The 18,318-nt window shown below is 35.4% G+C and overlaps 1 protein-coding gene across 1 annotated transcript in view; it reads left to right on the top strand.

Annotated features, from left to right (window-relative positions):
• The window catches only part of LOC145688181 (protein lifeguard 4-like), a 76,673-nt gene extending 64,621 nt beyond the window's left edge, over positions 1-12,052 (top strand). The window contains exon 6 of the mRNA XM_081762040.1: positions 10,017-12,052. Within this exon, the coding sequence (XP_081618166.1) occupies positions 10,017-10,136 (120 nt within the window). The 3' untranslated portion in view covers positions 10,137-12,052. The remainder of the gene's footprint in view (positions 1-10,016) is intronic.
• Positions 12,053-18,318: the final 6,266 nt, after the last annotated feature.

Genomic DNA, 18,318 nt, shown 5'->3' with positions numbered 1-18,318 from the left:
GTTAATCTGACTAGCTGCTGGTGATATTAAAACATCAACGGTAATAAGAACAAAACGATGCCAGTTAGTCAGGTCTCTTTGTACTAAAGTGGCGTCTTTAAGCAAGTAATTCGTCACTTAGGAACTAAATTAATAGGTGTTGGATACAAAATTGTGTCGAGAGTATTGCACAATTCAGGAGTCGATCTGTATGGAAGAATTGGCTGTAATTTGTTTACTTGAAAGGATTTGTGAAACGCAATTCAACGAGTAATGCTGATTCATTTTGTATAAATAATTTAGGTGCGTAATTTTCAAGCCGTAATCAAGAATGTTTAGAATTTGTAAGTGCTGCTTGTGCATGGTACTTTCAATGCAGTAGTTCAAGAAAGAATTAAAATTCCATTCTAGTGCTTTATAGACTGTAGCCAAAGAAAAATTGAATTTTAGTAAATCTTTACAAAAGCAGTAGTTAATATGTGCAGTGCTCTGTAAATGTGAATTTAGAATTAAATATACCCGGATATTCTTTCGGCTGTTGCCTTAAGTGATATCCAGAACTTTTTTTTTTTTTTTTTTTTTCTAGAGGATGTGGTTTGATGGAGGAATTAATTGTGTTGCTCTTTCGAAAACATAACCTTAAGGTGTCTATAGTTATCTACGAGATTTAATTTATCGATAAATCTGGGCTCTAAATTTCGCCAATCCATGTGTCAAATTTTTCTGTTATTTTACTTGCATCATGTATACCCGTGCTCGTTAAATCTTGCGCGTACACTGTAGTTCACGATTTTCGCATTTATATACTTCCTTCCACGTGGAAATGAAAAGAGAGAAAGCATTCCTTGTATGAAAATATCCTCAAACATAAATAATAATAATAATAATAATATAAGCAGAAACCAAAATTAGGCTCAATTGAGTGACTCCTTGCCATCGTGCTGTCTAGAGATTTTTATAGTAGTGAAGGACATTCACAACTTTTCAGTAAAGGAGCTGGGTCACTTTCAATTTTATAATATAGATTGCATTGCGACTGATTTTGTCAAAGACCTTCTGAAAATCTACAAAGCAGTTATATATTTTACCACACTTTCGTATCCGAGTTTTGTCCACTACCGTTCTAATCACGAAAAGGTTGTCCGCCGTACTGGAAACTTTCCTGAAACACGCTTGAGTCCCTGAGAGCTTCTTATTCTCTTCGACCCATTGTCTAATTCTTTCTACCAGTATGAGCTACTTCGTGGCTAAGCGGCTAGCGTACGCACCTTTGGCGTGGGAGACCCAGGTTCAATTCCCGGCTGGAGCTCATGTGGTTCGGATTCCACATTTTCCAGTAGGTCCCGTCTCGTATAACCTCGCTGCTGAAAGGAACATTAAACTAAAAATCAACTCAACTCTTTCTACCAGTATTTTACAGAGGAGAGTATTTTAGTGTAAATTTTGCTAAGTACTGGCAGTAATGTAATGCCGCGGTAATTATTCAGATCTGTAGTGCTCCCCTTTTTCTTGTAGAGTATACTTAATATCTCCTCCTTCCTCCCATGATTTTGACGTTACTTTCCCTTTTAGTAAGTTGTTAAAAAAAGCCTTAAGACGGTGGTGATAATCGGCTTGTTATGTGTTGAATGATTGTAAAACTCTGTGAGCATAGCATCTATACCAGCCATCTCATTGTTTTTCATTGCGGTAATCGCTCTTGTTAATTCTTTCACTGTTATATCGTGTCTAAGGTGTCCTTTAATAGTAGAGCTTGCCTCGAATGTTCTATTTTCCACTCGTCTTTGGCTCCTAGGAGTTTAGTAAAATGCTTCTCCCACTTCTGTACTGTTATCACTTGCATGTACTTCGCCCGTCTTCCGAGATTGCGTGTTATTTTCCACGCCTGCCTACGATCATTATTTTTTTATGAACGTACTAAAATCGCTATCCCACCGTGTGCCTCTTTTCGATTTCTTTGCGACACAATTGTTTTTTGTGATATACTCTTGTAATGACATCTCATTTCGTTGCCGCCTAAATTCTTTTAAGGCTGTTGTCGCTGCGTGCCGTGCCACGCTTGGTTTCTCCGTTACCTAGTATTCAAAGGAGCGTATTTCATTTCCCTCCTCACCGGGAAAATCATATCTATTATTTTGTTTGCTGCTTCTATGTCACTCTTATCCAGAGATGTATTTACTCCCACTCTAGAACTCTGAAATCGTGTCTGCAAGTTTTGAATGTAGTTTTCTTTTTTGTGATTATCTCAGGTATACCTTGCTAGTTTTGTCTTACTCGTGGTGTTCTCGTTTTCTAGCGCAGTGTTTTCTTTTAGCATCGTCTTGACTTCAGCTTGGATTTCTGTGGTTAGTGACTAATGCTTGGAATATATGAGATCATAAATTTTGAATGAGAAATAGTATTTTAAAAATTGGGGAGCATAAGCAGTAGTCTATAGCACTGTATTCCTGTTGACTTATGTACGTGCATTTCTCGTCTTGATCACCAATTGCTTTACCACTTACAGTAATTAGATTTTTTGATTGACTAAAGTTTATTGTTTCCCTGCCCTATTTACTTCCCTATTTTGATTGTTACGCATTGATAATATCAATGTCGATGCGTGTGTCTCATTGACATCGTTGTTATAGCCCTATAATCTATATGTGATCATTTAATGTCCGTCTGGGCATTGAACTCTCTTATTAACAACACTTCGAAATGTGGGTATTTAGCATTCATCTGTCCTATGTCTATTTGTAATCCTTCGAAATTTTCAAGTTGAGAAAATTAGGATTTTGTGGGTGGTTATACACAACCCCCAAGATTACTGCTACCGGTTTTGACTTTTTCACGCACAATACATCGCAGCAATTCATTTTTATTTCTTTCGTCTAAGCTTTCCATTTGTTATGAACATATACTGTTATGCTAGAAGGCGCTCTACCACATTTACTACGTTTAGATTTGAGTTTTATTAAAAACGACAAATTTGTATGATTGAAATATTTGTTCTTTTGTTTCCCGTGTTTCTATCAATGCCATAATATCAAAGTTAGTTATATACTGCACAAATTCTTTACAAATTATTTTCTTTAATAAGCCTTCTACGTTTAGACAGTATATTTGTAAGTAGCCATCTTAAAAAGTTTTTACCTGACTCACCTGCAGCCTAAATTTGTGCTGTGGGTCCTCCAGGACGTGATTTTCCTGTTCTTCTTTCCTAGCACTCTTGCCGCACCCCTATTGCTCTTGAGCTGATGTCGTTGACGTCCCCCGTCGATCATTGCATTTTCCTGGTGCATGCGGCCTCATCCGCCATTCAAATGTTCTGCTTTTGTGTTTGCTTTGCATGTTCTCTTCATTGTTGCTACTCTTACTTGAATATTCGTTACGCCGCGGCCGATCATTATTTTGAGGCGCGCCGCCTCACCTCATTAATATCACTTTTGTTGCACACTTGACAGGTATCATTCACACTTTTAATTTTAATTTGCCTACTGACTCGACTGTTGCTAGAAACTTTAAACCCTGTGTTATTCGTCGTGTCAGCTCGATAATGTCCTCATCAATCTTCAGTTCGTTAAACGCCAAAGTAGCGTACTTACCTTCTTTTTTTGCCAGTAGTAACTTCTCGAACAATAAGCATCTTTCAGTAAATACTTTTTCTGACAACTGTTAGTGGATGTACACTTATGTCCAAAATGATTGTCGCATATCTATAACTGTCTTCTTGCAAGAATATAATTTGATAATCATTTTGCAGGGTACTTTTAATACTGATACTGTGTATATAATCGGGAAATACAGTATATATATATATATATATATATATATATATATTTTTTTTTTTTTTTTTTTAAAGGAAAAGAATTATAAATACGAAAATTAGAATGAGTAAAATGAAATGTTGCTAAATGGACAAGAAAATTTTATTTTCGTTTTATTGTTCTTATTTACTGCTCTTTTGACATGAAATTTGCCACATACATGTCTTTGCCGATTATACACATGCTAATGTTATAAGAAATACCGGGCGAATTCGTTGTGAAATTATATTCCTACAACAACATATTTATAGACATGCGACAATAATTTCAGACAAGAGTGTACGTACTGGTACCCTGCAACTTGAATTCTGACTCTAACACTTCTGCCTTCTTTTTGTAACGTAAGAATTTCACTGCTATGTCCGATTTAATTCCTAGGAGGTGTGCCCGCTCTATTCCATCGTGTTCTTTGCTAACTCCAAGCTTATTTTCTATATCTTTCACAGTTGTCTCTCAGTCTTTTCATGATGCTCGCGTACCTTCACTTTTGACTTCCACATTTCGTAAATAAGGTTGTTTCGCATACTTTGATTTTCATTGAAATTACATTTCATTTCGAGTTCTTATAGTTCTTTTCACAAGTACGTTTTTTTCTTGTAGCTGATGCACATCTGTTTCTAATTTTTTAACTTTCTTTATCAGGTCGTCGGACTTTGCTTGCAGATTGTCAATTTTTGTGTCGACAGATCCAATTTTCTTCACGTTTGGTTCCATGCTGCTTAATTTCTGCAGAATATCTTCTACTTTCTGATCTAGATCTCCGTTCACTGGTCTTGGATTTGTTTCGATGTTACCTATCAAAGGAAAGACTTAACAACTTACTTTCTTATGTTTAGTTGTTCTGAATATGAAAATTTTCGAGGTATCCTACTACTCTAAAAGAAATGCAAAGAAAAGAAAGAAAGAAAGGGATTGCGGTTCAAAACGCTTTGCAAGTTTGTAGTCTATCACTCTACTCACTCATCCACAGGGACTCCGTTGGAGATTCCTACTTTAAACCATATATTGAGCTCTTTTAGCCATAGCGCGTTGCTTCGAGCCTCTGAGAGAAGTTTCTCCGTTTGTTGCTACATTTGCGTACGATATCTTAATTACAGAAGATATTTTCTCTTTGACAGGCAATCAATTCACTAGGTTTAAACCGATAGGTTTCAACATTTTATTCTCCCCCCCCCCCCATCCTTTACCCAGCTCCTTTACTGGAAATTTGTGAATTTCCGTCACTACTACAAAAATTTCTCGAAAGCACGATGGCCAGGATTCACTCAATCGAGCTTAATTGTGTTTTTTGTTCATAATTTTTAAATATTTTTTGGGAACATTTACATACAAGAAATCCTTTCTGTCATCTTCACTTACTAATCATTCAGCTTTAACCAAAGACGGAAGAAAAAGTGTTAGAATTGCGAGAATAGTGAACTACATAAAGTATACACGCAAGATTTAATGAGCATGGGTGTACGTATAAAGCAGCGTTTCCCAACCTTTTTCAACTTGCGGCACACTACGAGTGTAACTTGAATTCTCGCGGCACACTCATAGATATTATTATTATTATTATTATTATTATTATTATTATTATTATTATTATTATTATTATTATTATTATTATTATTATTTGCAAATATAAAATACCATGGTAATTTTTTTCTGTGATTACTGATCATCTTCTCATAGAGATGAAAGCTCGATCACTGGTTTTTCCCTATGCTAATTCATTATGCTTATTTTTTATTCTAATTTTAAGATACAAAACAATTGCAATGAAATATAGGACTCAGATTTTTTAAAATACGCTTTCTTTTTCGAAAACTGTATCCAACCTTTCACTAAGAACGAAGATCACTAAATAACGAACAAACAAACAAATGTCTTGTACTTTTAACTTTGTTGTTTTTAACCAAAACCGGTGCATATTATTGCAATCACACAGCTTGCGGTGCGTCGAAGTCAAAACACAGCTGTTGAACAAAGTGTTTGTTGTTCTGTCATTCACGCGCGGATGAGCGTTCTACGAACGTTCACTTGCTTCCATTTCGCGGTGTTAGTATGACTCTCAATTGAAGCGTAACATAGCAGCTAACCGTGGAAATGTGTACGAGCCGAAATACTGTCTGCTACACAGTAATAGATGTAGAATAATATATTACATTAATTTTTTCCATGGTAGAAATTCATAGTAATGTGAAATATAAAAAATATACAATTTTTTTTCCTATGTCTTGCAATTTGGTTGCTATAGAATTAATAATTTTGTTCCGATTTCCTCGCGGCACACCAGTGGTCCATTCGCGGGACACCAGTGTGCCGCGGCACACCGGTTGGGAAACGCTGGTATAAAGGTTCTATTAAATTTGAATTTCTGTATAGGTCAGATCTTTTAATCAATATATACGTGTGTTTGCCTGATGACAATACAGAAGTCAGTAAACAAATAATTATATACAGGGTGTCCCATAAGTTCGTTTACATAGGCCATCTTGGTAACTATTAAAGATACGAAAAAATGACAACAGAGCAATGTTGTTGGAAAGTATGTGTTTTCGATCCAAAATGTTGGAATTTTTGGAATTGGACCAACTGTTTGGGCTCTACACTGGTATAGCGCCCAATGTTAAAGAAAAATGAAACGTTGCAACGTCTTCGTTAGACAATAATGAAGGAAAGTGCGTGTGGTTTGAAGTAACCTGAACCAAAGAGAATAAAAGGGACGGCCACAATGTAGGGCATGAAGAAGGATCACACGCAACGTCAATCCAAGGTAGTGGCGTCACCATCAGAAGGGGAGGGAGCAGGTACGAAAAAGAAATTGAATTGAATTTATTCACTGCAAACTGGTATTAGTTGGTCAGTGATGTAAACGAGATGAGACAAGAGGACAATTGAATAAAATTAGAAAAGACCTAAGTGCCAAAACTTAAAAACCAGAAAACAATCAATAAACATGAGTTATCGCAATACAAGTTAAACGGATACTGCGACCATGTGAGTGCTTTAAAACAGAAGCAACAACTTTTAAGGTATAAACTCCTTACAAACGTATTCTGTTTGGTACTAAGACAACTTTGAACGATACAATTCAATTCTACTTATTGCAGCACTTAGATCCTGTCTCATTATTCAATTATTGTCTCATCTAGAAACAGTAGTGTCAGTATCGTCACGTTTCCAGATGAGTTCAAACGAGACAGACTAATTATCTCGTACCCAGATGCTGGTGTAGGGGTAGCATGTCTGCCTGCCATACGGCATTTGGGCAGGACAAACGTGGGCACGAACCCTGCTCCGACGGGCCATACTGATTAATGTTTCTCCTGGTTTTCCTCAGTCCTCCCCTGGGTGCATACCGGGATGATCCCTTCTCTCAAGCCAGAGCCGCTTCCTTCTCCAGTCCTAGACTCACGTAAAGGGTCGATGTGACGTTAGAGTAGAGGCTTAATCTCTTCTTGTCATTTCCTTGAACAAATAAATAAATAAAGATTCTCGCTGGTGATCATCATTATTCGTTTGGAGGTCTCGTCTCGGCACGTATACTTGATGTCTCATCTCATTTCGCTGAATGATTGTCTAGTGTTATGTATGAGTTTTCGAAACGAGACGAGACACGATAATGTTCTGGTCTCATGAGGAATACAGCTTATGTCTTTGCAAAGGGATTAAAAATGTAGAAGCCAGCTATTTGAGATGTACCATCGTAGCATTTGTCTGGTGGGCGACAATGCCATATCATCCTTCTTCCTTTGACTAAATGAATGACATTCTGGCTAAAGTTACGTGCAGTCCAACGCGATCGATACGAAAGGTGGCCCAAGAGAGTAATACTAGCCGAATGTCTGTCCAAAGAATTCTGCGCAAGCATCTTTTCCGTCCCTTCAAGGTATATTCCGTGCAAGAGTTGCATGGAGTTGATGCCGACCGACGTCGTGAATTCTGTAAATGGTGTAAAACAACCCAACCTTGCGGCTAACATAATGTTTTCCGACAAGGCCACATTTCATCTTAATAAAACTGTTAACAGACATAACTACGTGTATTGGGCAGACAGCAACCCTCATGTTGCCGAAGTTTCCTATAATCAAGTTCATCCTCGTATAAGTGTGTGGTGAGCAATTCACGGTAATGATCTGGTGGGTCCTGTTTTCCTAGAGGGGAGATTAACAAGTGAAACCTCAACTTACAACACCTACACCTATCAAAACCTACAAAAAGCAATACTGGAACCTTATTTGTACAATTTGCCTTTTGCAAACCGCTAGTACTTTTACTGCCAACACGATGATGCGCCACCGTACTTCAGTGTCAACGTTCGACAATTGTTGGATGCAGCAGTTCGTAGACGTCGGATCAGGCATCGAGGTCTGGTGGAATGGCCACCAAGATCGCCTGATTTAACACCGCTTGATTTATTTTTTCTCTGGGGCCACTTAACATCCATTGTTTACAGGGATTGTCCGCGTACAATTACTGGTCTACAACACAATATTCGCGACGCCAGCGCTGCTATTACCACTGAGACTCTACAACGGGATTGCGACATTGTATGGCAATTTGTACACAGCAAGGGGGACATCACTTCAAACATCTTCTACGCTGAGCTGAATGGTAGTATTGTTTTAGCTGTTTCAGTATCTTCCAACACATAGGTAACTTGAAGTGAATGGGTTAGGTTAGATGCAATATCCCTCATGTGAGTGTCGCAGTGCTTTCTCCTCATATCATTCATTTGTCAAAGGAACAACGATAGTATGCCATTGTTGACCATTAGACGAATTCTAGGAGGGTACATCCCAAATAGCTGGTTTCTACATTTTTAATCCCTTTGCAAAGACATAAGCTGTATTCCTCATGAGACCAGAACATTATCGTGTCTCGTCTCGTTTCGAAATCTCATACACGACAATAGACAATCATTCAGCGAAATTAGATAAGGCAACAAGTTTACAAGCCGAGACGAGATCTCCAAATGAATAATGATGATCACCAGCGAGAATCTTTATTTATTTATTTGTTCAAGGAAATGACAAGAAGAGATTAAGCCTCTACTCTAACGTCACATCGACCCTTTACGTGAGTCTAGGACTGGAGAAGGAAGCGGCTCTGGCTTGAGAGAAGGGATCATCCCGGTATACACCCAGGGGAGGACTGAGGAAAACCAGGAGAAACATTAATCAGTATGGCCCGTCGGAGCAGGGTTCGTGCCCACGTTTGTCCTGCCCAAATGCCGTATGGCAGGCAGACATGCTACCCCTACACCAGCATCTGGGTACGAGATAATTAGTCTGTCTCGTTTGAACTCATCTGGAAACGCAACGATACTGACACTACTGTTTCTAGATGAGACAACAATTGAATAATGAGACAGGATCTAAGTGCTGCAATAAGTAGAATTGAATTGTATCGTTCGAAGTTGTCTTAGTACCAAACAGAATACGTTTGTAAGGAGTTTATACCTTAAAAGTTGTTGCTTCTGTTTTAAAGCACCCACATGGTCGCAGTATCCGTTTAACTTGTATTGCGATAACTCATGTTCATTGATTGTTTTCTGGTGTTTAAGTTTTGGCACTTAGGTCTTTTCTAATTTTATTCAATTGTCCTCTTGTCTCATCTCGTTTACATCACTGACCAACTAATACCAGTTTGCAGTGAATAAATTCAATTCAATTTCTTTTTCGTACCTGCTCCCTCCCCTTCTGATGGTGACGCCACTACCTTGGATTGACGTTGCGTGTGATCCTTCTTCATGCCCTACATTGTGGCCGTCCCTTTTATTCTCTTTGGTTCAGGTTACTTCAAACCACACGCACTTTCCTTCATTATTGTCTAACGAAGACGTTGCAACGTTTCATTTTTCTTTAACATTGGACGCTATACCAGTGTAGAGCCCAAACGGTTGGTCCAATTCCAAAAATTCCAACATTTTGGATCGAAAACACATACTTTCCAACAACATTGCTCTGTTGTCATTTTTTCGTATCTTCAGTAGTTACCAAGATGGTCTATGTAAACGAACTTACGGGACACCCTGTATGTATACTAGTTCACAGTGTGGTCCAATAATGTGAAGGCCTCCAGGTAGTATTGAAGTGATAAACCTACTGTAAAAATGAAAGTAATAGTAATAGTTCTGGATGAAATGCCCTAGTTCTCTCTTGAAAGTGAAAAAAGTACTTGTGAGTATTACTATTTTAATTACAATATACTATTTAAAAAATGTATCTTTCTTTGCAGATGTTGATGCAGAAACTATCTGCTGAAGAATATATTCTGGCCACCATCAACTTATATCTGGATATAATTAACCTTTTTCTGTATATTCTTCGAATACTAGAGGCTCTGAAACGGCAGTGATTCGTTCCGGCGGTTATGACACTGTATTAATACATCAGTCTTGTAGATGGTTCTTGCAATGTATTACTTTGTTTTCTTGTAAAAGAAAAGAACATTTCTACCTTCGTCATTCATTTTTATCCACTAATTGTTGACCTTGTGCTGAGATCTTAAAAGGAAAAACTTTAAAAAGTAGACAGATACAATGGAATAGGTAAAATTAGAACATAATTCAAAATGAATGCGTAGATATTTTTCCTTAACATTTGCTGAAGTTAAGGTGCAGAAACCTACAATATTATAAGAACGAAAGGCTCTGAGCATTCTAAAATGATGTGATGAATTTAATATTTTAAAAATGTTTTTCTAAACGAAACCTTAAGAAAGAATATTATATAATATGAACCATGAAATGTAAATGTGGAATATGTTGCAGGTATTGTTCCTTTGAGTATTGCTATAGAATTCTTGTAAGTTTCTGTTAGCGCCAAAATATCGAAATAGAACATTGACTTCAGCGCACTTAGAAACAAAAATCTTCTCACTCTTAAATCTAGTGAAGGTCCTTATTCTGGAAAGCAACTGTATGTAATAATTGGAATCTAACACGCTTTCCACAGTCTGTATTTTTTCGAGAGATATAAGTTGGTTAAAATAGCAATAGCGGTTATTGGTAAAACAGCCGTCTACATCGTTTTTAAATTGTTTCTTTTTTTTCTGTTCCTTTGTGTTTTGTCTCTGTAATATTTATGACGCGACCAGGTTCTTCACACGAGGTCAAGAGTGGAAGAAAATTCTGAAGGACAAAAGTGGTAACATTTTTCTCATGTTAATTCCATTGTCTTCATGCACGTTAATTATAATAATATTGACGAAAATTCATATTTTTTCTTTGTTTATTTTATATTCATAAGAATATCACAAAATCTGAATTATCATTCACTATCATAAAGTATATTCCATAAATTTTAGAATGCACTGCTAATTTTTCAATATTCTTTTGTGTCACTGTTTTAATTTCATTGTTGTAGTTTTTAAATATTTTAACACAACTTTTTTGTTTTGTTTGCGACAGTGCTGTTCGTAAACATGCAATGAGACTGCACTTTGTTAAAGTAATCTTTCGGTTTGTGCTCCCTAATTCAGGAAGTCGATTGATTGAAGTATATAGGGTAAGAATGTAAATGTTTGCGTTTTGTATAGAGAAAGTCTAGATAAAGCTACACAAAATTCTAAACTTAGTTTCTATATTGTAAAAATATATTTATTACATCTCTTAGTCTCTTCTTGTATATAATTTTTAAATAGACATCAAGAAAATAATCGGAATGGAATAGACTGGTGAGTGGTTTTGAAACTTACAATGGAATAGCAACAAAACTTGTATTAATTATTGTCTTAGATGTACGGGTATCGCAGCAGATAACGATGATAGAAAACATGTTTCGTCGAATTCGGAAATTCAGAACAAAAAGAAAATGTTTCTTAAATAAGAAGAGAAAGAATAAACTTTAAAAGATGTACTATAACGTGTAAATACGGAATGTATTGCGAATATTGTATTTTTGTGTATACAAATATATTTCAATATTTGGATAGTTTAGATTAATGGTAACAGGCTTAGAAAGAAGTTAGTATTTCATCTAGTTAGTTCGGCAGGAAATTTGTCCACTGAGAACCTGAGAACGGATTACTAACTTTTAATTATGACCAGCATTTCAATTATCTCAATTAAAGATCAATGATCGATGAAGTATTCCATAAGTTCGGTATTAACAAATTGATTCTTAATGTCTAAGTTCTGTGTTGTGAGTGTATCCTTTAGAACATGTCGGACATCCTTTTTTCTGTTACCATAATAATATTATTTACAGTATTTTATTAATATTGTTTTAATCGTTAGCTACTTAAGATGGTAATAAAAAGCTTTCTCATTATTTTTTCCTTTTCTTTTTTATGAATTAAATTCTTGTATTCCTTAACTTAAAATATCTCTAGAATGGTCTGCTTACAAATTCTATATATATAACGTAAGAAGGAAAACAATGTTTGAAGTACGACCCATAGAACGAAACGTAACAAGCATCAAGGATTGGTATTTACTTGTTTTCGGTTGGAATGAAATGTAGGGAACTCTCGATCATTCGTACATGGATTATGTTTCACAGAAAAAAAAAAAGGTAAAATATTCGTTAGCGATGTTGAAATTCTTACTACTGTTTTGTTATATATCACGTGAGTAGTATTTCAACTGTACAGAATATTTGTTAGATTTGGAGCACAAATTTACAGGGTAACCCACAAAGTCATACATTGAAAATGAATTACAATTTTTAATTTTTTTTTTATTTTTTTATATATATATTATTTTGGATTCTAAACTTATAAATTTTCCGATTAGTAACCTTAGTTCGTGGGTTATTTGGTGTGTGGCATCACTAGCTTCAGTGTATGAAACGTGACGAAGTATGGTTTGTTGATGCTTGAAGATAAGATGAAAACAGCGTTACCGGTATATTACGCGAAAACAAAGGGCATAATCTTAACTTAGAAATTTGAACATTTATTTCAAATTAGCAAACTTCTTAAATGCCGACACTGTATAAACTGACCGCGCAGTTTTAAACTTACAACTTTGTTTCCGAGATATGTCCAACCACATCAGTATACCAGAGAATATTAAGACTATCAGAATGTCTATCACACAATTCTTTATATAAATCACGTTAAGTCTCCTTGTGAAAGTATCAGAAAAGGCCTACCAGCAAATGTAATGCAACTCAGAGCGTTCATCATGAATTTCTTGCAACAAAAGAGAATCGCGGCAGTAAGTATATGATATCTGAAAAATAGTTTTAGACGTGAATTTGCAGTTATGTTCAAAAATTAAACCAGCTGAGAATGCTCCAATAGCATTGCCATAACGAACTTAAAAATAATGGAGCAGGAAGAATAACTGTCATTGTTCCTAAATGTAAAAGTAAATCTTCTTTGTCGCAAAAATTAGCAAAATATCATATGTCTATGACTCATAGTTCTCGAGATATGGCTGCTTAAATATCTAGAAATTCGAACTTTTTGGCCATTACCTGGGGAACAGTGGCCAGTTGGCCAACTGGTTACTATTTGGTACCAAGATGTTCACCATCCTCTTAGGTATTGATCAACACCAATATGATCTCTGTATGACTTACGGTTCCCGAGATTTGGCTCCTTAAATCTCCCGAAATCGGAACTATCTTTTGGCCAATATCAGGAAACGGTAAGTCATAGAGAGATGATATTGGTGTTAATCAATCCCTAATAGAATGATAAACATTTTCGTACCGATATTAATTGATGGCCACTGGCCAAACCAGTGGCTGGTTGGACATTGGCCACGGGTTACTATTTGGTACCGAAATATTTACCATCCTCTTAGGTATTGATCAACATCAATATAATCTCTCTACAACTTACGGTTCCCGAGCTATGGCTCCTTAAATATCTAGGAATTGGCCATTTTTGGGTCAATATCACGGGAACGGTAAGTCATAGAGAGATGATATTGGTGTCAATCAATACCTAAGAGGATGGTAAACATTTTGGTACCGATATTAATCGGTGGCCAGTTGGACAGTGGCCACCGGCTACTATTTGGTACCAAAATATCTACCATCCTTTTAGATATTGATCAACACCAATATGATCTCTCTATGACTTACGGTTCCCGAGATATGGCTCCTTAAATCTCTGGAAATCGGCCATTTTTTGGCCAATATCTTGGGAACGGTAAGAGTGACGCGAAAAATTGAATCACTTTCTCTGATAGTTTTTGATGCTCTATGGAATGCAGGGTACAAAACTGAAAAAATCACTAATAACAGACAGACACACAGACATAGAGAATTCAGTAACGAACTTTTTAAGTTCGTTGAATATCAGTGAAACGGAAGTTGAGACAACGCTATTTTAACCCGTACCGTGATTCTTGCCAGAAGAAAGAGCATAATTATAAGTAGTAAATGTTCCAAAAACTCGCTGAATATATAAAAAATAAATAAATACAGAGTTAAAAAAAAAAAACGAATAAAAATAATCTAAACATTACAGCATATTTTGTAGTATGTGAGATACTCAATTCATCACATAGAAAAAGAAAACAATATTGTATACAAAATTGTACATATTATGAGTGCTAGAGGCTAGCTTCGAGGCTAGAAGCTAGAGGTCTTCGATTGTTTTTGGTAAAGCATTAGATGTGCTTGGCTCTGATATAGGGAAACATCCCTCTGCTTGTTTAATGTCTCGGTATATCATTTTTTTTTTTTTTTACTATTGTGTATTGCATACGAATGAGACTTATCAATGTATGAGGTTGGGTTTTATCTCTCGACTCCTAGGATTAATTGAAAGCTCTTAATTTATTACATGTAACTTTTATTTTCTAAGTTAAATTGGCCTACCAACCTTCCCTAACTCCATTCCATATTGACGTAATTATTCAAGACTTGGTTGTTCATAATATTGTGTTAATGTAAATCATTTGATGGACAACATATTTTAATATTGTCTCGAGATGTAACTTGGGATAATGCAACATAAAGTTAAAATTCGTTCCCAATTTTTTAAAATTCATTATGAAGGATAATAGCTGCACTCTATGAAATGCACCTCTGAACATTTTTATCACTTGGGTCAAATTGAGTTTTTTATTTCACTTTTATTCAGAGTTTTGGAAGAGTTTCCAAATATACATTTGAACTATTTCCGATAAACCTTTCTTCCTCGTGCGCACAGGCATTTCAACTATGATATATAATTTAAAAAATCATGAATTGCTACCATACTGATGGATAAACCAGGGATGCAAATAACCACTCGCCCGGGGCGAGTAGTTCATCGGTGTGGGCGAGTCATTATTATTTATTTCAAACTGTGAAGACTGGGATGTGGGCTAGTAAGTTTTTTCTTGGGCGAGTGAAATTATGCTGCTTATTTGCATCCCTGTGATAAACTATTAATTACATTCACTTGAGCAGTTTTGTAAAATGTTCTCAAACTAACATTATCAAGTGCTGCTGCGTGAAATGTTCATGTTGTTATATTGTGCTGATGCAAAGAACAAAATGAACGATGCACGTAATAAAATTTAACGCTAATGTAGCCAAACATAACAGCACATCATAAATATGAATATTGATAGTCATAACATTTTATAGCAAATTGTGCAAGTGCATTTCACAATTGGTCCATCCTTCTTGCCTCTTTCTACTGACATACTATCTGTTCCCCATTGTTCATAATTAAAATGATTCACTTATCATGCGCAAAGCAGTTCCACACACTATATTTCACGAAGGAGCTTTTGTCTTACTGTCTGTGATTCCATAATTAGAATGTTGTTTCACCTTCAGGGTTTTTTTCCCTCCATATTTGATCCTGATATCAATTATAGATATTTGTCCCACGTGCACTACTTCAGCTACAGTTCATTTTCGATTAGGATTTCTAATACCATTACATCTATTCAGGTATTCCTATTTACGTGATGCTTTCATGTTTGTAATGAACACACCTAAGGCGAACTTACCTGTCTTCACCGGAACTTTAGTTATGTGTATATGTTATGATTTCTTTAAAACAACTAGAATGTATCGGTGCTACATATTAATGTTTAGTACTACGAAATTCTTCTCATACATGTATTCGTTACATGTGTGAAAGAGTATAAAAGAGTAATGTTATTCTTTTCCATAAGATATACAGCTGCAAAAACCTAGGGAATATTTATTTTTTGAAAATTCAAGCATGTTATGCAACAAAAGAAGTATTGCATTCTTCAATAATGAATAGTTTTGTGTGTCTGACTTCCAGAACAAAAATTAATTGATCTTAATGCTTTGAATGAATGACATACTCAACAACTTCTCTTACTGGCAGATTAGTACAAACGTGTTCATTAGTTGGTACTTACTATATACCTGAGCATTTACAAAATAAGTGAACAGGCTATATGTATTTTAAATCTGTTCACAGAATTTTCTGTTCAGTCATATGTAGAATGGTCTAATATCAACTGTCCATTCTTTAGAAACAGTTCTCTTTGGGAGCATTCTGTTAAACAAAATAGTTAACTCGGATTAATCATTTCACATTAACTGAAAGAGAGTTAATATAAAAGCAGTTGAACCTTTCATTAAATAGGAATTGAAACTGGGTCGGTAGTGTGTAGGCGTGGTGTTGTATTTTCGAAGAAAAACTAAATTTTCCTTTTAAAAACTATATATAGTTGTTTTGATTCGTGGAAGAAACCCTTAAGGTTTTTTCTTTCTTTTTTTTTTCTTTCTTTTTTTTTCGTTATACATCCACAGCTCTATGGTAAAGAACAAGGCTCCCTAGAACTCAGAGGTTTAACAGAAACGAACTAAAGCTACTAAATATTAGCTTATTTGTAAGTGCACAGTAAGAAGTCGTTTCCTCTTAGAAAGTGTCTTCTAACTAATTATCGGTAGAGGGATCAAATAAATTCACACCGTTCAAGAAACAAAGCAAATCCAAGATAGGTTATCAAATCTTTGCTAGTTCCACATAGAAGTTTGAGAACATAACATTAAATAACATATGAAACGATAAAATAGCATGGTTACCAAGTGTCGTTCATCAATGCGAAGAAAGTTACTGTCCAGTCGTATAGAAGTTCCACTTAACATATATCTTTTCCAATTTTTAAGTCTTGGTATGATATTTTATAATCGTTTTTTCTATTTTTCTACCTTCTACAAAGCGAATCACATAAAGGCGTAAAATAATAGAAGGTTGAACCACTTTATTATCCATTTTTTCAGGATTATATGTGTTTTAAAAGAATGTCATTTGTTAATTTCCAACGTTCGGAAAGGTGTAACAATCTTTTCAGGCCAGTCATCCTGAATGAGTTTTTTCTGAGCCTTCATCATCAACACTATACAAATGCCGGGAAGTGCCTAACATAAAGGTCCCAGGACGCTTCCTCACTTCCCCGGGTAGTGTGATCACTGAGGGACGTCATCCCTCATACGTAACTGGCTAAAATAGCCGAAATCCCAGAAATATAATTCCTAATTTGCAAATTTTGCGAAGACAGTTTGGGATTGAGAGTCGTCATCTGACTCAAATGATTAAATCTGGACGCTCTAGTTTTCAAATGTTTCCAACCAGTTGGTGTTTTTATTCTTATAACTGCACCTAGAAATATGTTGATACTGTACTGTACATTGCTGTTACTCTTTCATCCAGTCACTTATTCCATCCATACCGCTCTAACGATATACTAGGCCAGAATCAACCGAAAACTAAGCATTACAGGTGGATTACAGAAGTATGATAAAATATCTAGCTAATAAACAGAAATGTAAATCTGCTTTTTCCGCTTTAAGATGGTTATTATAACAAACGCTAATACACCTTAATTTTTGAACAAGTATGGAAGGTTCAAATCTCTTAAGTTTTTATCTTCATTCAAGATGTGTGTGCAGTCGGTAGCAAAAGTTGATATTCCTACGTATTATTTGCCATAACCTTCTGAATATATTAGCTGATTTTAGTGCAGGTTCCTCTACCTTGAAGAAAACCATAACCTCTTTAAATTCAGAAATATGAACTCAGAGTCATCTTTATTTCGAAGTTCTTTACAAATGTTTTACAAGTGGATATCTACTTTTGGTGACTACTATTGCCAAACATGTAATACCCTTATACAAATTACTTTTATGAGTAATTCCAGCGAAATTAGTGAATACTGTTTAAAAAGATAGATGAAACTAAACTCAAACCCTGCTTTTCATTCCAATTTTTTTCATAAGAAATGTTATTACGGTATCAATTGTGCGTAAATATACATTTTTAAAAATGTGCTACTGGAATATTAAAAAAAAGACACTGTTTTGTACAAAGACTATTTTATTAGATAAATATGATAAATAGACATATATATACGTACTTACAAAAAATAAATACAAATATATGTATAAAGTATACGTGAGTTGAGCAATTTATTCTTTGCGTATATTAAGCTCGTCATATTTATGCAAAAGAAGTATACTAGATTACTTTATAGTGGGTGGCCCAAACTAGGTATACAGTCCCCTATTGATCGGCCCATGACATTTTATACAATTTACTTAATGTTATCCATACAAGTTTAGTTTATTATTCTTTGTTTTTAATTTCTCTTCACTCATAC

This window comes from Thermobia domestica, chromosome 6 (genome assembly GCF_964235325.1).
Source record: "Thermobia domestica chromosome 6, izTheDome1.hap1.1, whole genome shotgun sequence".
NCBI classification, from domain to species: domain Eukaryota; kingdom Metazoa; phylum Arthropoda; class Insecta; order Zygentoma; family Lepismatidae; genus Thermobia; species Thermobia domestica.
Note: the sequence above shows the minus strand (reverse complement) of the source record. Positions and strands in the feature narration are given on the sequence as shown.